Source organism: Equus caballus, chromosome 13, assembly GCF_041296265.1.
Source record: "Equus caballus isolate H_3958 breed thoroughbred chromosome 13, TB-T2T, whole genome shotgun sequence".
Taxonomy (NCBI): Eukaryota; Metazoa; Chordata; class Mammalia; order Perissodactyla; family Equidae; genus Equus; species Equus caballus.
In genome coordinates, this window is record NC_091696.1 from 39396557 (window position 1) to 39416743 (window position 20187).

At 47.6% G+C, this 20187-nt stretch overlaps 1 protein-coding gene across 19 annotated transcripts in view; it reads left to right on the forward strand.

The window, feature by feature from the left end:
• Nucleotides 1–20187, forward strand: part of SYT17 (synaptotagmin 17) — a 108313-nt gene that overhangs the window by 49963 nt on the left and 38163 nt on the right. For all 19 annotated transcript variants that reach the window (XM_070230944.1, XM_070230929.1, XM_070230930.1 and 16 more), the window contains one exon: nt 150–305. In XM_070230944.1, coding sequence (XP_070087045.1) covers nt 150–305 — 156 coding nt within the window. The remainder of the gene's footprint in view (nt 1–149; nt 306–20187) is intronic.

Consider the following 20187-nt stretch of genomic DNA (forward strand, 5'->3'; position numbering starts at 1 on the left):
TGCGTGGATAGGTGAACTGATGGATGGATGGATGGAAGAGTGGATAAGTAAAAGGATGGATGGATGGTTGGGAGGATGAATGGGTGAATGGATGGATGGATTTGGTTTCATGATCTCCAGTATTCTATCACGCTGTGTCCCATTCTCAGACCCCTTTGTGAAAATCCAACTGGTTCATGGACTCAAGCTTGTGAAAACCAAGAAGACATCCTTCTTAAGAGGCACAATTGATCCTTTCTACAACGAGTCCTTCAGCTTCAAAGTTCCCCAAGAAGAACTGGAAAATGCCAGCCTCGTGTTTACAGGTAGGTGGCATTCCAGACCCTGATGAATCCCAGGTGAGGCACGTTCAACTTATTGCCTAGAGATAGAAGACACCCAGAGAGGGTAATGTTTAAGAACTCCATGTCTAGTATTCAGCTACCTGAGTCTGAATCCACTTACCATCTGTGAACGTGGGTAAGACTCTTCGAGCCATATAGCATAATTGTTACAAATGTAAACTTTAGCCAGATTTCCCGGCACTTCCACATAATAACTTGCCCATGAAGCCTTGGGCAAGTTCCGGAGCCCCTCTGAGCCTCAGTTTCTTTATCTATAAAATGGGGGCAATAGTAGTCCTTGCTTCATAAGTTTGTTGTGAAGAAGTACTCACTGTGTTAGCTCTGACGATATGATGATTTGAGTAGCGTATAGTCTGCTGGGGAAACATTTGAAAAATAGGGTCACCTAACTCAGAGAGGAGGATTTTGAAAAGCTTCCCAGAGGATATAGCATTTAGGTAGACACTTCCTGTGCCACTCTGGTTGAACTTAATCTATTGTTTCCAGTGTCTAATTTAATCTATTGTCTCCAGGGTGTCTTAGTTATCTATTGCTGCATAACAAATCACCCCAAAATTTAGTGGCTTAAAACAATGAACGTTTATTGTCTCATAGTTCCTGTGGGTCAGGAGTCCAGGCGTATCTTTGCTTGCTTTCTGGCTAGCTTCTCTGACAAGGCTGCAGTCAAGCTATTGGCCAGGGCTGCAGTGTCATCTGAAGGCTCAGATCTATTTTCAAGCCCACTCACGTAGTTGTTGGCAGGATTCAGGTCATTGCAGGCTGTTGCACTGGGGGCCTCAGTTCTGTCCTGGGGGTTGGCCAGTGACCTTGCTCAACTCCTCACCACGTGGGCTTCTCCCTAGGTCAACTCACAACAGAGCAGATGGCTTCCATCAGAGCCGGCAAGTGAGGGAGCAAGAGACAGTGAGCAAGATGGAAGCCAGAGTCTTTGTAAATCTAATCTCGGAAGTGACATCCTATCACTTGTGTTCATTAGAAGCAACTCACTAGGTCCAACTCACACTCAAGTGTGGAGAGATTACACAAGGACACGAGTACTGGCAGGAAGAGATCATTGGGAGCCATTTTAGAAGCTGCCCACCACAACATGGTTAGAGTTATTAGAAGTAACCGTTATTATTTTCTGGGTCCCATTCACAGCAGGGGCTTCACCTCTATTGTTGCTAATCTTCATCATAACCCACCCTGTCAGGTCAGTATCATCCTCATCAACTTACCGGGCGAGGCACTTAAAACCTAAGCAGCCCACCCAGGGTCTCAAACTGGGGGCATCAGGGCTCGAGCTCTGTTCTCCATAGCTCCAAAGATCACGGGATCTGCATTTCCGCAAGCGGCAAGGCAGTACTGGGATTGGGGATCTGACATCACGCTCTGAGGAGTCCTGGTCCAGAGTAATTGGAAGCTCTCATCTGCTTCCGTCTGGTTTAAAATCCTTAGCTGCCGTAGCTGAAAAGCCTCGCATGCAAGGCTTCCTCCGCTTCGGCTTATTGCTTGTCATCACCGAGACTGCAGATGTTCCGTGCCCCGAGACCCCTCCCAGGTGGGCTGGGCTTTCTCAGGGCCTGTCCCCCGGGGAGTCTGCATGCGATCAGGGGCTGCCTGTCCTAAGCAGATACAATGGTCGTATCTGATCGCTGCAGCCTGTGATGGCTGCTGTCCCCGGGCCTCGCTCTCCCCAAGGTTTCAGGTCAGGACAGAAGACAGAGATTCCACTGAACCGTTGGTTGGTGGAGGGCAGGCAGTGGGAACTATATTGAGCTAAGATCGGATCCGAGTGTGGAACAGTGATTCCCAAGCCCCTGCTGAGAATAAAGGGCTTAATGTCACAAGTTTAGATCAGGAGGGGACTCCAGGGGACATGGAGAGCCCATAGGGAAAGCCCTGACACTTTCATATTTTACGACAAAAGTAGTACTCACTTGTTATAATGAGTGACACAACCAAAAGATGCGTGTTGGGGGGCATCAGGAGAGCAGAGCGGCTAAATGCACGGGCTGTGGAGCTGGGGCCTGGGTCCTGGCTTTGTGGCCTTGGGCTTATGTTTTCTCATCTGTAAAATGGGGACAAGGACACCTCAAAGGATGGTGCTGTGGATTAAATGAGATTTAACACATAGTAGTGCTGAGCACTGTGCCTTGCGCGCGGCCAGCGCTCAGTAAGTGTTAACTGTTATTGAATGGACATCTTACCGTCTCCCTCATCCCCCTTCCACTCCCTTCTCCCTGGAGTCACCACCTTGAGCATCCTGGTGCGTCACTACACAGTTATCCTTGTTCACACAAACTTCATCCACATGTGGAAGAGTCACTTCCTTTCAAAGGTTATTCGCTAATTCAAGAAGTATTTGTGAAGCACCTTCCCTCTACTAGACACTTTCCAAGTGCCGGGAACGTAGCAGTGGACAAGACAGGCTCTTGTGAAAGTTTCTGGACCGCTCTGTGGATGTCACCCTGAACTGTGCTTTCGTTTCATTCATAGTGAATGTGTTTAGCCCTCCGGGTCAATGCAAATGCGAGTGGCTCTAACTCTTTATTTTTAACCGTGTTATATACCATCACGTGGTTTAGGGTGATCAAAGCAGAGGTTATTCTGTCCCGGGGGGCGAGGGGTGTGTGACGGAGCTTCAGAGAATGTGCTAAGAACTCTGGAGGATTCTCCCCACAAAAATACGCAGAAGGACAGAAAATTTTGCATATAGTTCAGAGGTTATTTGAATCCCATATGTGAACCCCATAAGGCAGAAGCCTCAAACTGGAGCGATGCTCCCCACCCCCCGTCCCCATCCGTGTCCCCTTCGACCCCCCGCACTACAGGAGGCAGTGGTCAACTGCACCCGTCAGACAAGGCCTGAGCTTCCATTCAGGGAGGGTCTGCTGCTCTCTTTGAAACATTGGGGTTTGGGGCCCAGTTCAGGGGCTCTTCTCCTCAAGTTAGAAGCCTATTGAAAATATTCAGTACAGAGGATCGAGGCCTCCTTGCCCCCTTAAGTAAGGGGTTCTCAACCTTGCCTGTGCTTTAGAATCAGCTGGGAGCTTTAAAGCGTTACCAGTGGCTAGACCCCACGCCCAGAGACTCTGATTCAGCTGGACCAAGCTGGGGTCCTGGGCGCTCTCTGTATATCTGTATTTTTAAAGCACCCCAGATATTTCTAATGCTCAGTCAGGGTGCAGAACCATGGCTGTGAGTGGAAATCGCAGCTGGGGTGGCATTTGACATAAAGGGCGCTGGCTGGAATAACAAAAGAAGTACGGATTAAGCTGTATGTCTCTAGGCAAAGCTACAATTCTCCTGAATTCAAATCCATAAGGTTCTAACTTGCTTTATTTATCAACTAGGGGAAAGAGCTGTCACCTCCAGGCTCAAGATCTGAAACCCAGCCCATTAGCTTGTTTCCAAACACTTCATAGCAAAAGTAAGGTTGATCTGCAATTTAAGCGTTTGCAGAGAATGCTGGTAAGAGCCTGTAATTAGCTGGTGGGCCCGCTGTCTGAGTGCTTCCATTCCTGTGTGGGATGTTCCTCTGCAGTTTTCAATCAGGTGATTTCTGCAGCTGAAGTTTAAAAGAAAAGAAGGGGGAAAATTGCTTTTCGACTCCTGAGTTAGCAACACGCGGTCCACAGGCCCTCCGGGAAAGCAGGATGGAGTTGACCGCTGGATGACGGGCTGCCATTGGCAGTAGGGGGAAAAAAAAGAAATGCAGCTTGATGATGGCTTTTCAAAAAATTAAAAATAGAATTCCAGTATGACCTGGCAGTTCTACTTCTGGGTATATACCCAAAAGAATTGACAACAGGACTCAAACAGATAACTGTGCACTCATGTTCATAGCAGCGTTAATCACAATAGCTAAAAGATGGAAGCAACCCAGTGTCCGTCAATGGATGGAGGGATGGACAAACAAAATGTGGTCCATCCATACAATGGAGAGTTACTCAGCCTTAAAAGGAGGGAAACTGTGAGACGTGCTCCAACATGGATGAAGCTTGAGGACGTCATCCTTCGTGAAATAAGCCAGATAGGAAAGGACAAATGCTGTGTAATTCCATGTATGTGAGGTACCCGGAGTAGTCAAATTCGTGGGGATAGAAAGAATAGAGGTTATCAGGTTGGGGGGAGGGGAGAATGGGGAGTTATTGTTTAATGGGTACAGAGTTTTAGTTTGGGAAGATGAAAAGATTTTTAGTTTGGGAGATGGATGGTGGTGATGGTTGCACAATAATATGAGTTGCCTTAATTCCACCGAATTGTATGCCTAGAAGTGGTTAAAACGGTAAATATTATGTTGCATGTATTTTACCATAATTTCAAAAAAACAGAGAGAGGAAGGAAATGCAGTTTGAGCTCCACCGAAGCTGAGAAGTCCTGGAGGCTGAGGCGGGACGCTTGCAGACTCTTCTCCCTGAGAAAAGGCCCCGTCCTTTCCTTGCCACTCTGAGGGGTAAGAATGGGGTTGGGGGCCAGACCCTTGAGCCTGATGCCTGGGATCTTGGCCTCTCTTTGCCTCAGCTCCCTCATCTGTAAAATGGGGACACTGGTCCTTACTTCAGTCACTTGTTATCGAGTCCAAAATGGGTGACTGTATGTAAAGCTTTACAATGGCGCTTGGCTCAGAGAAAGTGCTCCGTAAGCCTTAGCTATTATTGTTATTACTTGAAAGACGCCAAATTTATGCAGCCAGATGCCACCATAAAGCTTCCGGAAAAGGGCGAGTAGTTATACATTAATAAATAATATGTTTCTACCCACTTTGTCAACTTAGAGTCAGATTCTGTGGAAAACCCAAAAAGGAAAGGAAAACCATTTTACACACTTACCTGGCTGGGATATTGTCTCAGCTTCCTGTCCCCTCCCCCTCAACGTCAGAGGAAGACCCCTGTCTTCTTGGAGGTGAATTTCAAGGGAAATCACTAGGTTAGAAGGAACCGAATGCTATGTCAGAATCCTCTAGTTCTCTGCCTCCCTCAGTTTCCCCTAAGTGCCCTGGGCTTCCCGGCCTTCTGAGAAGCATTCAAAACTCCTATTCATCCGGCAAACTTAGTCAAGAAACGCTTGGCTTAGGAAAGGTTCCCTCATGCCTGGGGGAAGCAGGAGTCGGGGCCTGCGGCCTCAGGCAGCCTGTGATGACAGGGGCAGGAGCGGGCAGGGCCCAGCCCCCACGTGTCGGTGCCCATGGATTAAATTTTTTTGAGCACCTACCATGTGGGCCTGGCACTGTCTAGATGCTCCGAATTCAACAGGGAACCAGACGTTCATGGCACATGTTCTCATGGAGCTTAATTCTAGCAAGGGGGCAGACAGACATTGATCCAGGGCCACAGCAGTAACCATTTAATTGTGAATTGCTCTAAGGGACATGAAGGAGAGAAGCAGGGTGTGCTGCAGAGTGCCTGACCTCGTCAGGGGAGTGAGAGGAAGTGACATGGGAGCTGGGAGCTGAAGGGTACAGGGAGCGAGGACGGGTCAGGCAGGGCTCCAGCCCAGAAGGGAAATGGAGATCTGGAAGAGAAATCGAGGCCGACTTTACCCTTCACCCCGGGAGCTGACGGGCTGCCAGGGAAGACCCACACTTTGCTGCCCATGTGTCCTGTGAGGGTTTCCCAAGGCAGCTACTGCGGGAGTGACCTGGGCATAAGCTTAAAGGGGGGCATCAGTGATAACCAGTGTGGGACAGCTGTGGAACACCCGAGAAGGAAAACCAGGCAGTGACTGACAGTCCTGGCTTCTTGCCAACTCCTAGTGTCTCTAGCTAGGACTAGAGCACACAGCGCATCAAACTTTAACAAGCGTAGGCATCTCCCAGGGGCGTGTTAACCTGCAGATTCTGACTCAGTCGGTCTGGGGTGGGACCTGGGATCCTGCATTTCTAACGGTGCCGAGGAGATGCAGACGCTCCAGGTCTGCAGACCATGCTTTGGGGAGCAAGTACATCGAAGACCCAGGAAGGGCATCAAGGGGAGTGGCAGCCATTCCACCTGTTAGAAAGACTCGAACCCTCCAGCAGTAATTGTTAGCGCTGCATATCACTAGAACTCCAACTGTAACCATCTGTACGTTAGTATTACGTGGGATCTTTTAAAAATCCTGACGCCCAGGCTCCAGCCCAGAGCAACTGAATCAGCCAGGGCATCTGTATTTGGTGGTGATGGGGGCGGTGTCTGTATTTTTTGAAGCTCTGCAGGCGCTGTGCAGCCTGAGTTGGCAAGCATCTGCCTATGCTCTTCTGCCTCCCCCCACCCCGCTGTCGGCTTGGAGGCCTCCCAGGCCCCTCTGTGAGAGGGAGTTCCAAGGCACCTGGTCTGTTTTCCATAATTGCTTGGCTTTCTGCAGCTGTAGCATCAAATTGGTTAATTGAATCTGCTGGTGAGATGAGATGGGTGGGGACGCGTGGCAGAGAATGAGATGGGAAGTCTGGAGGACACTGCTGCCACCCTCTTGCCTGGGAAGTCCCCAGGGTTGAATGGGCACCAGAGGACGTGCTTTAAAAGTGTTGGGGTTTGGGAAGCAGAATGGTGCAGAAGCCAAGGGTTCCCAGCAGAGAGAGAAGGGGAGGCCAGTCGAGAGGGGCAGAGCCATTCTGCAAGAGCCAGAAACTCGCTTGAGATCAAGACATGTCCCCCAGCATCTGGCCCCAGCCCACCCATGCCACGCCTCGTCTCTGTCTTCTCCCCTCCCAGCCCCACATATTGGGCACGAGGCCCAGCTCTGCCGAGAGAGAAGGTTGCACAGCCATTTAGAGTTTGGGTTGGAGTAAGATAGATTTTTGTTCAAATGTCACCTTTACCACTCGGCAAGTGCGTGTGACCTTGGGCAAGTGATGTCCCTTTTCTGAACCTCAGTTTCCTCCTCTGTTATGACCTTCCAATCTCAATTGTTGTTGTTAGTGCCATCAAGTCAATTCTGACTCCCAGGACCCCGTGGACAGCAGAGCGGAACCCTGCCTGGTCTTTTGCGCCATCCTCCGACCTTCTGGCGCTGTATCGGACAGTGCGCTGCTGCTATTTGTAGGGTTTTCATGACCAGTTTTTTTGGAAGTGGGTGACCAGGTCCTTCTTCCTGGTCTGTCTTAGTCTGGGAGCTCCGCTGAAACCTGTCCACCATGGATGACCCTGCTGGTATTTGAAATACCAGTGGCACGGCTTTCAGCATCACAGCAACATGCAGCCACCAGTGTGACAACTGACAGACGGGTGGTGTGCTTCCCTGACTGGGAAACGAACTTGAGCCAGGGCAGTGAGAGCTGAATCTTACCCACTAGACTTCCTTGTCTGGCTTCCAATCTCAGTACTTGGGAAAGCTTTAGAGAGTGCTTTGTACATAGTTAGTGCTCAATAAATACCAGCTATGATGATGGTGGTGATGGTGGTGATTGATGGACCCTGCCATAGAGGAGCGGACCCCGGAATTACACAGCCTTGGGTTTGAATCTTGACTCCCATGTTAACCAGCTGTGTGACTTCAAGCAAATGACTCCACCTCTCTGAGTCCCACCTTTCTCTTGTGTAAAGTGCTGCAAACCGTTCCTATTATGGGAATTAAAGGCAAATCAGCATGTGGACCCATCCATCCCACAAGAGGCCACTTAGAAAAAAAACCATACCTGCTGTTTTAATAATCAGAGTGGGGGCAAGAGTTGAAACTCTGGCACTTTTGAGGTTAGTAGCTCAGCCCAGCTGCCCGTGGTTGTGTCCCCAGCGTCTCCCTCACCTGATCACCATCACCCCAATGCTGCCGGCTGGTCCAGTGTCCAGGAGCCGGGGACTGACAGGAGAGCTGCGCCAACCCAGCCACAGAAGCAGACCGGTTTGTGCTCCCCACAGTGTACTGGGGTTGGCAGCGTGCAAGAGGAGCTGGCAGCAGTGACTCGGCTCCAGACCCAGAGCCAGTCATGGGAAGTGAGAGGCAGAGCGGGGAGACTAAAGCCTCCACTTTTGAGCCAGGCGACCATGCAAATGGGCCCCTGGGAGCCAGGGTGTCGGGAAGATTGCAGGGAGGAGGCAGTTCCAGAAGGGACCCTGTAAACTTGTGTGTGAACTCCTGGGCTCCTTCCCAAGCTGCACGTGAGTGGATATGACTCTCAACAGTCTATGAGAGACTTTGAGACCTGAACTGCAGGGTAGACTGCCACCCAGGTCCCAAGCTGGCCCCGTGGGGACACACATGAGGGACATATAGGTGGGCCAGCCCAGTGGAGCAGTGGTTAAGTTCATGCACTCTGCTTTGGCAGCCTGGGGTTCGCTGGTTCGATTCCTGGGCGCGGACCTACACGCCACTTATCAAGCCATGCTGTGGCAGGCGTCCCACATATGAAATAGAGGAAGACGGGCAAGGATGTTAGCTCAGGGCCTATCTTCCTCAGCAAAAAGAGGAAGATTGGCAGCAGATGTTAGCTCAGAGCCAATCTTCCTCAAAAAAAAAAAAGATGAACTACAAAGACTAAAAACTGAACTGATATTGGAATAACAACATGCAGAAGGCAGGTTAGGACATGGGGTCTGACCCTACCCTGGTTAATTTCCTGCTACAACTGAAAAATCAACATATTCAATAGGATTTAAACAAGACCTAGAGTCTCATAGCATAATATTCAAAATGTCCAGGATGCAATCCAAAATTATCTGATTTACAAAGAACCAGCAAAATCTAACAAGTTCTTAGAGGACATATAAGTAGCAGATGTCAATCACAAGATGACCCAGATATTGGAATTATCAGACAAAGACAGTAGAGCAGTTATTATAACCATGCTCCAAGAAGTAAGGGTGAACCCTCTGGAAGAGACTGATAAGATGGAGACTATTAGCAGATCAATGGAGAAATAGAAGAGATAAAAAAGAACCAAATGGAAATTTTAGAATAGAAAAATACAGTAACTGACATAAAATATTCGCTGGATGAGCCCAATAGCAGGATGGAGATGAGAGAGGAAAGAGTTAGTGAACTTGAAGACAGATCAAGAAAAATTACGCAGTCGGAGCAACAGAGAGTAAAAAGATTGGGGGAGTTCCTTACCAGGTTGCTGGGCTGCCAATTTAGTAGGGCCACTACTGTCCTTCCCTTCCCAGAAAGCATTAGCAAGTCATGAGGAGGCAGTATTGCACTGTGGTTAAAGTCAGTCAGACCTGGGTTCACACTCTGTGTGACTATGGGCAAATTGCTTTACCTCTCTGAGCCTCAGTTTCCTTGTCTGAACGATGGGGACAGTAGTACTTATATTCATCATGAACCTCTTGTGGGTTCATTATCTCATTTGATCTTTCAGCAAACATATATGGTATGGTCTGTTTTATGGCTACATTTCAGGTGAGGAAACTGAAGCTCAGAGAAGGGAAGTGCAATGAGTTTAGCCAACTGCAAAGTCTGAGAGAACAGTCCCCACAAGACTGGCCTCACTTTAGAAACCGGCCACAGTTCAGGGGTCCCCAGGACCACCCTCACCTCAGACCAGTTCCAATCATCTTCTCCCCGTGGAGTCAGGGACGGCGTTAGCTCCTCCTAGTCGCTAAGTATGACAATACGCCTAGAGTATTGCCCGCTGGGGAAGGTCACTAAGCCTTTGGTGTCCAGAGTTTTTATTGCGGCTCGGTCACATACTGTCCGGTGGCTGACCTTCTGTCTCCAGCGTCTCCTGGAAGTCAGCTCATACCTTAGTCATCAGTTTCTCCAGAGGTCTGGACTGATACTGCATGGCCCTAAAGCTGCCGTCATAAATCGCATTGGTAGACAGTCCCGTGGCCAGAGGCCTCAGGCAAACAGACACGCTCCTGCAGAACATTCCAGGCGCCTGGAGATCACCTCCCAGGAGGCAAGGGCAAAGACCGGCCCTCTCTTTGGGGAAGGTGAACTCTTCACCACACGGGAGCTAACTACTCACTTGTGCAGGCATCCAGCTGGGGAGGGGTTGAGCCGAGCTCCCAACTCAAGCTGTTTGGTTCCAAACCTCCCTCACTCTTAACCGCTGCACTCTGGTGTGCATGTGAATCACCTGACTATCTTGTTAAAATGCAGATTCTGAGACAGTCTGGGATGGAACCTGAGCCCCTGTGTTTCTAATTAGCTCCAGGCAACACTACTGCTGGGCTGAGGACCACACTTTGAATAGCAAGAAGGTCCTTTCTCTGTTCGCCCACGTTACCCCAATATGTTCGGGGCAAGGAGGGCAAGGTGAGTCTGGAGAAGTAGCAGAAGGCAGATCGAGTCGCATCTGTAGGATAAGAAGCTTGTAGTTTTTTTCCAAGTGCACTGAGAAGCCTTTGGAGGGTTTAGACCAAGGAAGTGATATGATCTGGATGATGTTTTTAAATATTGTCCCAGGTGTCGAGTAGAGAATAGGTTATAGGAGAGCAGAAGGGGAACCAGGAGACCATCTGGGAGGCTGTGGTGCTGGTCCAGGTGGATCCGGGAGATGGCGGAAGGGTCTCAGAGAAGGAACTCAGTAGAAGATAATATTGGAGGCAGAGTCAACAGAACGTGCTGGTGGGTTCGATATAAAGGACCGTTCCCTATTTTGACAAGTTACTTAACTCCTTTTTACTTGTTTGTAGATCTCAGTTGCCACCTCTCAGAGCATTGTGAGGACAAAAGGAGATAATGTATGTAACGTGCTTAGCACAGTGCCGGCACATAGTGAGGGCTCAGCGGATCGCGGCATTGAACCTGGATGTGGGCAGAGGCAGAACTCCAGCCAAGAGGCCAGGAGATGGAAGCGGACACCTGTCACCCTGGGGCTCTCCTGGCAGAGCCCAGTGCCCGCAGCGTCACCCCCATCTCAGCCTCTCCTCCAGAGGGCTCCTTGAGGCTGCCCAAGTCCACGCAGGCGGTGGAACTTGGCTGGATCTTAAACATTCGTTTTGGGTTCCAATGGTAGCCTTTGAAGCCTGGGCTGGCTGCCAGGGCTCCTGGGGAGTTTTATTCCATTTGCCTGGCTGTTTAATGATTTTGGTGCTTTTGGATGGAGCCTCGTTCCAGGCAAACCCCCACTGGAGAGAGCATCAGCGGGCTGGGGAATTAGCCAACCATGTGTGTCCCTGCAGCGCCCGAGCTAGCTGGAGTGGGGAAGGGAGCCAGCGAGGTCAGGTCCAGCCTGGCCTTGTGCCTCAGTGCCAGCTAGAAGCAATCAGGCCAAGGCCAGCACCTGGGTGGGTTCGAGATGAAGGCTTGTGCACGGAATAAAATCAGAAACCAAGAATATTCTTCCCAGACATCCCTTCTATCCATCGCCTTGTCCTGACTTCCCCAACCCAGAGCTGCCAGCCAGTGGGAGAAGGCTTAACCTTAAAATGCCAGGCCTGCGGGGTGCAAGCTGTAGTGTCCCCCGTCTTTCTACATTTCCAGGAAACCTTTTGCTCTTGTGAAAATAGCTTTGGCTTAGAAATCAGAAAGCCAGACTCCCAGAGCTTGGTTGCTATATCAGGACCTTTTAATCTCTCTGAGCCTCCCTTCTCCATCTTTCAGACACATAGAACATCTGCCTTGGGGTTTTTCTTTTTTTTAAAAACTGTTTTTTTGTTTAAAAATTTTTTTTCTAGCTTAATTGAGAAATAATCGACATACCTCACTGTGTAAGTTTAAGGTGTACAGCATGATGGTTTGATTTACATATATTGTGAAACGATTACCACAATGGGTTTAGTTAATATCCATCATCTCATATAGATACAAAGAAAAGAAAAATAATTGTTCTGCTTGTGATGAGACCTCTTAGAATCTACTCTCTTAACGACTTTCATATAGATCGTGCATCAGTGTTAACGATAGTCGTCATGTTGTACATTACATCCCTACTCCTTAATTTTATAGCTGGAAGTTTGTACTTTTGACTACCTTCTTCCAATTCCCCCTCCCCCACCCAGTTATTCCATTTTTAACCATAATAGCAAATACATATACAGTCCTGCGTTGCTTAACGACGGGGATACATTCTGAGAAATGTGCCCTTAGGTGATTTTGTCGTTGTGTGAATATCATAGTGTACGTACACACACCTAAATGGCAGAGCCCACTGCGTACCATCTGTGTGGCTGTTTGGTACTAATCCTTATGGGACTACCATCGTATATGTCGTCCATCGTTGGCCAAAATGTCGTTATCCGGTGCATCACTTTCCAGCGCTTCCTGCGTGCCAGGCGCTGCTCCAGCTGTCTCACATGAGTTAAGTCCTTTAATCCTCATAGCAACACTCTGACGTAGGAATCATTATCATTTTATGAATGAGAAAACTGAGGCAGCCCTAGGGTAAGTAGCTTGCCCAAGATCCCGGAGCCAGGATTCAAACTCAGGTCGTCTGGATCCAGAATCTGGGCTCTCAGTCACTGGGTTGCACAGCCTCAAACGTTTATCAAGCCCCTACTTTGTTGAGGTGCTGCACTAGTTGCTGGAGGAATAGCAAAAAGACAGAAATAATTCCTCCTTCCATGATGCTGGCATTCTAGTTGGGGTGAGACAAACAAGAAATAAACACCTAAAGAATAATAGAATAAGGCAACGGAGAGGGCCTGGAGCGTTACTTTAAAGTGGGTAACATATGCTGAGAAAGGGCTGGCTGTGCAAAGATAGGGGAGAGGGACACTAGGCAGAGCAAATAGCAAGTGCAAAAGCCCTGGGGCAAGAATGAGCTTGTTTTGTTCGAAGAAGATGCCAAAGTGGCCAGAGGATAGTTCACGAGGGGAATGAATGAATGATGCAATAAGTCGGGGCCGTGGTCAGCTTAGATGGAGCTGGTAAATATTTATTGGACACCTACTGTGTGCTTAAGCCTGTGAGGCACTGGGGAAACAGAAATGAACAAGACAGAGGTGGTTCCTGCCTTCACGAAGGATGGGTGAGATGACAGGGACACTTAGTACATGGCAGATGCTCAGTGGGTGTAATTTTCTATCTTTCCCTATTCGTAAATTGACATGAAAACTGCTTCCCTGGGTTTTCGCCTAACCCCCACCCCCGCATTAAACAGGATGGAATGTCGTTGGCTTATAACGACAGTCATTTCTAGAGATGGCCTTATGCAAGGGCTTTATTTACCAGGCAAAACAGAGAAACAGGTCAGTGAAAGATAAGCAGAGTGGGCGAAGGGGCTCGACTTGCCCTCTGTCTTCAGGAGCAGGTGCCCCACACTGGCCAGGGGAGGGAGGGTCTTTGGGGCTTTTGTCCACTGGCTTGGTGCCAAAGTCCCCATTATGCGTCTGCTTTCAGATTTTATTTCGCTTCATTTTTATTGGGGCTTGGAAAACAGAAGAGAGGCAGCTTGTGGATGATTCGTGGGTGGGGTCCGGATCCATCCTTGTTCGGGGTCCCCTTGGCTTCTGGGTGGCCTCTTAGGTAAGGAGGGACTGGGACATTTAAGAGATGCCCAGACAACTGTATGATAAAATGAGGGTTCCCCAGCCTCATGCTAAGAAGTATGTCTAAAACCCACTGTGTCTCTAAGGCACTTGAGGACCAGGGCAAATCATTCTTTCCATGTTATTGAGTGCGACTTGGAACAGAAGTCACAAAAGGGATAATGATGAGAAGGGCTTCTAACTTGAGGGGGAAGAATTCAGCGGGAGCCCTTCTTCCCACTAATAACAACAGCCGACCTTTATTAAGACTTCTATGTTGCAGGCACTGTCCCAAGCACTGTCTCAGTTGATCCCAACAACCAAATGAGGTAGGTACTAGCACTGTCCCCATTTTACAGAGGAGGAAACTGAGGGTCAGAGAGCTCAAGTGACTTGCTAAAAGTCACTGTATTAAATAAGGTAACGTTAGCTGCTGTAATCGATCAGCCACCGAGGTTTTGTGGTTTAACACAATAGAAGCTTATTTCTTGGCTTGCACACTGGTCCTTTGTGGTTCCTTTAGAGTCTTCCACGTGGTGTTTCAGCAACCCAGGCCCCTTCCATCTTGTGGCTCTGCTGTCTTCTCCGGCCCTGAAGGGTTTCATCTCCAGCTGGTGGTTGGGAGAGAGAGAGAGTTGAAGATTGCATGGGACATTTTTAATGGGCAGGCCTGGAAGTTATACACATCACTTCCACTCAACTCTATCGGTGACAGCTCCCTGCAGGGGAGGCTGGGAAATGTAGTCCAGCTGTTTGTCCAGGAAGAAAAGGCTTTGTTGACCAAGCAGCCATCTCTGCCACTAGTCCCCAAGCAGGCGAATAAAAGAGCCAGCCTGGGCACTGAACAAGCTTGCTCCACTGCCTCCCTGAGCACCTGTTGCCTCTGAGTTCATGGTCAGCATCAGCATGGGGGACCCCACACCACCAAATTCCAGGCTTGGGGAATTCAGGCTAACAAGAGCAGTCCTTGTGGTAAAGTTACCAAATACCTTTTGGCTGGCGAGCCCGGGCGCTCGCTGGTGTAGAAAAGCAGTAAGACCAGTGTTTCTCATCTGGGGCTGACTTTGTCTCCTAGGAGACAATGGGTAATGTCTAGAGGCATTTTTGGTTGTCACAACTCAGGAATGCTATTGACACCTAGTGGGTAGAGGCCAGGGATGCTGCTAACCATCCTGCGATGCTCAGACAGCCCCTCATGATGGAGAACGTCAGTGGTGCTGAGGTCGAGACACCTGAGCTGGAGCAGTGGATCTGCCGGCCTCCTGGAGTTGGCAGGGTGGGGCGGTGACCTCTGGCAGGAGCTGTGAAGGGCAGGTTGGCGTGGGCTCAAAGCCAGTCAGCTCCTGTTATGTGCCTGTTTGAGGCTCGTTTATTCTTACAGCATTTCAACCTCTCCCCGTCGCTTTGCTTTAGCTGCCTGAGTGTGAAGAATTCACAGGCAGAGCCCGTTAGGGGAATTGGTGCTCAGCTGTGCAGATTTTTCAGATGGCTTCCCTGTTTCCACCCACAGAAACCTGGGCAAACAGAAGCATCTTGCTCTGAAGACCAGGTGGTGTGCACTGGCCAGACGGACGGCAGCCAGGCTCACCGGGAGAGCGGGTGGGAGCCCTCTTGGGAAGAGGAGTGGAATATTTTTAAATCAGGTCTCTACTCTTCCCACACCTTGTGGTTATGGGTGTGTGCCACCTGCATGTGGTGACATGAAGGGGTTACATGGGAAAAGGAGCACTGATGGCTTTTTAATATTGTTATTATAAAAGATATATATATATATATACACCTACATATATGTATGTGTACGTGTGTATGTACACGTACATGTATATGTATATGTATGTGTATATGTATGTATAATACAACCATATAGGAGACGGTAGAATAGAAAATAAAAATCCCTAATTCCCCCTACTTAGACGTAACTATTCTTAATAATTTATTATGGCCTTCTCTCCAGGAATGTATGCATTTATGTATATATGTGTGTTATGTTTGCGCATGTATGTATATATGTGTATATCTCCATTCTCTGTTGTCAGCATCCAAAATAGATATACTTTCTGCAACTTGCTCCTCTCACACCATGTATCTGGGACACTTTTCCATATTAGCATATGTATATATTTGTTCAACAAATGTTCGTTGAATACTTCTAAAGAGCCAGGCAGTATGGCTATATCCATGAACAAATTAGACAAAAACCCCAGTTTCAACAGGCAAACACTTGAATGTGGGGAAACAGGCAGGAAACAAAACGGTAACTGAATTATGCCGTGTAGAGATAATATTCAGTCCTCAGGAAAAAATAGGAGCAGGGAAAGAGGTCAGTGAGGGATGGGGTGTGAGTTGCAATTTTTTAAAAGGTGGCCAAGGAGGACCTCATGGAGAGGGGACGTTTGAGCCAAGACCTGAAGGGGACCAGGGATAGGCCATGTGGGTGTCTGTGGGAGAAGCATCCTAGCCACAGGGCCAGCGGTGCAAAAAGGCCTTTACGCGGGAGAAACAGCCAGGAGCTCAGTGTGGCTGACGTGGAGTGTAGAGCTCCCTAATTATTCCTAATGGCTGCATGATATTCTATTAAGTCAATGAGTTGAAGAACAGTTTATTTAATTAGTGCCCTGTTGGTAACCTTGGGGTCAATTCCAGTTCTTTGCAGTTAGAAATGTTATTGGAGGGAGCACCCACACACGTTTCTCTGCTGATATATCCCAATGTACCGTGAGCTATAGCCCAGCAGTGGGATGGCTTGCTCAAAGCATCTACGTTTGTCCGTTTTGATAGCTATTGTCAAAATGTACAATCCAGAAAAAAAAAGTGGCGCGATTTTTACTCTTTTGTATCTTCTTGGAGTGTGCATTTGAAACAGGTGACTCGGGCAAATGGTTTAACCCTCCATGGCCCAGGGAGGCCCCGACTCCTGGCCGCAACAAGAGGATTCATGCAAGGATGAAATAAGCAAGCTTTCAAAATGATTCAGTGCTGAACAGCTATGAGCTGATATTTTTATCATTCTTTTTTACAAATTTAAAAAAGCCTTTTGATCTTTAATTCTGTATTATGTAATAATTCAAACATATGGAAAAGTACAGAAAAACAATCACAGGCAGCCATGGACCCCCCCAACCCAGATCTGCCTCAGATTCATTTTTCATTTCTTAGTTGGCAGATGCAAGACAGCTGCACATTGATTGCTGGCTTCAAAAACCTGGGGTGTACAATTACTTTATTTTTAAATGAAATGGATGGAAAAGTGACAACTAGACTTCATCAAGATTTAAAAGTTTTGCTTTTTGAAAAGCATAGTTTAGAAAATAAAAGAGCAAGGCACACCCTGAGAGTAATTTTTTGCAAAACATATCCAACAGAGAGCCTGTATTCAGCATATGTAAAGAGCTCTTGTAACTCAATAACAAGACAGACAATCCGTAACTCAATAAAAAGTGAGCAAAAGATTTGAACAGACACACTTCACAAGAAGATACACAGATGGCAAAGAGGCACGTGAAAAGATCCACTGCTTCATCAGTCATTAGAAATGCAAAGTAAAATCACAATAAGATCCACTGCATACCCACTAGTAGTACTAAGTTTAAAAGACCGAAAACACCAAGTGTTGACAAAGATCTGCAGCAACTGGAACTCTTATAAATTTCTCGTGGGAATGTAAGATGTTATAACCACTTTGGAAAATGGTATGCCATTGCCTTATAAAATTAAATTTATATTTACCATACAAACCAGCAATTGTACTCCTAGGTATTTACTCAAGAGAAATGAGAACATACGTCCACAAAAAATCATGTACACGCACATTTCAAGTAGCATTATTTGTAATAACAACAACCTAAATGTCCACCAACTTGTGAATGGGTAAACAAATTGACATCTGCACATTAGAATACCACCCAGCAATTAAAAAGAATGAAATATTGATACACGTACGCATGGGTGAATCTCAAAAACATTATGCTAAGTGAATGCAAATGACTATATACTATACGATTCCATTTTTGTGAAATTCTAGTAAAGGCAAAACTATAGTGACAGCAGCAAATCATGATCACCTGGGACTGCAGCCTGCTTGGGACAGAGAAGGCATGGAGGGAAAAGGGACAAGTGGGAACCTTCTCAGGGAGAGGGAACTATTCTGTATCTTGATTGTGGTGGCAGTTACACATTTGTACACAGCGATCAAAATTCATCCAACTGTATACTTAAAATGGGATGGGTTTTATTCTATCTAAATAATACTTTAGTAAACCAAACCGAGGAAAAATTTTTTCTTAGATTTTACAAATGGATGTGATTTGATTTTATTTTTGAGGAAGATTAGCCCTGAGCTAACATCTGCCGCCAATCCTCCTCTTTTTGCTGAAGAAGACTGGCCCTGAGCTAACATCCGTGCCCATCTTCCTCTACTTTATATGTGGGATGCCTGCCACAGCATGGCTTGCCAAGCAGTGCAGGTCCACACCCGGGATCCAAACTGGCAAACCCTGGGCTGCTGAAGCGAATTTAACCACTGTGCTACCGGGCTGGCCCCTTTATTTTATTTTTAAGATTGGCCCTGAGCTAACATCTGTTGCCAATCTTCTTTTCCTTTTTTTTTTTTCTCCCCAAAGCCCTAGTACATAGTTGTATATCATAGTTATAAGTCCTTCTAGTTCTTCTATGTGGAATGCCACCACAGCATGGCTTGATGAGCGGTATGTAGGTCTGTGCCCAGGATTTGAACTGGCGTACCCCACGCCACTGAAGCAGAGCACTAGAAGCCAACCTCTCGGCCACGGGGCCGGCCCAAAGTGGCTGTGATTTTAATTTGAGTTTCTCTGATGACTCAGGGCAGAGAACATCCTTTTTGTGCTTTTCGTGAGGAAGGAGGAAGGCATGAAGGCAGGGGCATGTTTTGAGCAGAGTCCAGGGTGCTCACCGGTCCAAAGGAGAATATTTTGTTTGATGTTGTGATCAGGCAAAACATCAGTGTTCGAGACCCTTCGGTTCAGGCCCAAGACAATGTTTCTGGCCATATGTGGTCTGGTTGTTGTGGTCGTTGAGATAACCTGGCAGGACCCACTGGGAGCTCCTCGCCATTGCACCAGGTCCTCCTCTCTTGTCTACTCCCGTGTCCCTGATGGTCCAGCACGTTCGCTTCCTGCTCTATGATCCACCAGCCCTGTAACCAGCCTGTGAACTGAATAGTCACACAGACCTGGAATCGATATTTCTTTCTTATAAAGAAGCAAGTAAAGCTATGAAATAGGACATTGAGCTGTGTGTGTGTGTGTTTGTTTGTTTTCAATCCCAACATTTTATTAAGAAACTTTTAGAACCAGCTCTGATGGCCTGGCAGTTAAAGGTCAGTGTGCTCCACTTCGGCAGCCCAGGTCTGGTTCCTGGGCTCAGAGCCACACCACCTGTCTGTCAGTTGCCATGCTGTGGTGGCAGCTCACATAGAAGAACTGGAAGTACTTGCAACTAAAATACACAACTTTGGGGGCTTTGCGAAGAAAAAAAGAGAGAGAGAGGAAGATTGGCAACAGATGTTAGCTCAGAGCGAATCTTTCCCAGAGGAAAAAACAAAAAAACTTTAAAAAAATATTGAAAGAATTGTTCAGTCAACACCCATATTCCCACTGCCTACGTTCTACAATGAACATTTGCTGTTTGCCTTATCACACATCTATCCATCCCTCTGTTTATTCTCTCAACTCATTTTTTTTCATGCATTTCAAGGTCAATTGCAAACTTTAGTCCCATTCGTTTGTTTTTTCAAGTTGACTTTTTGTTGACGTGTAACACTCGTACATACAGAAAATTGTTACGTAGGCGTAATTGATGAAATCATTGGCCATTGGTGATGAAATCAACCTCCTGCCCCTCTCCTCTCTGGAGGTTGTTTTGGGGGATGGGGACAGAAAGTTCCAACCCTCTGATCATGCCTTGGTCTCTCTGGCAACCAGGCCCCATCCTGCCACTATCTGGAGCCACCAGCCAGCAGTCATCTCATTAGCATACAACAAGACGCTCTTATCTTTTCGAAGATTCCAAGGTCTTAGACGCTCTTGTGCCATGAACCAGGGACTAAGACCCAACAGCATAACAAAAGATGCTCCTGTCTTCCCCATCAGCAGGAAATTACGAGAGTTTTAGGAGCTCTGTGTCAGGAAGTGGGGCACAGACCAAATGTGTGTTTCTTCTTACATCTCACACCCTTGGCCCATTTGTTTACATATTGTTTGTGGCTGCTTTCTGCTCCAGTGGCAGAGTAGTGGCGACAGAGACTGTAGGTGGCCCTTGATGGAAAAAGTTTGTCTACCCTTGCCCGAAAGTAACACCTCTGGGCTCTCTTTTATTCATTTTATTATTTTATTTACTCCTCTTTTTTCCTTTATTCACTTCTCCCAGGGAAGAAATGACTTATCTGATTGGGAACATGGTAAGTTTGCATCTAGGGGTCCACAGTCTTCTGCTGGATGGGATTAAGGTGTTAAAGGTCTCCCAGGGGCCGGCCCTGTAGCCTAGTGGTTAAG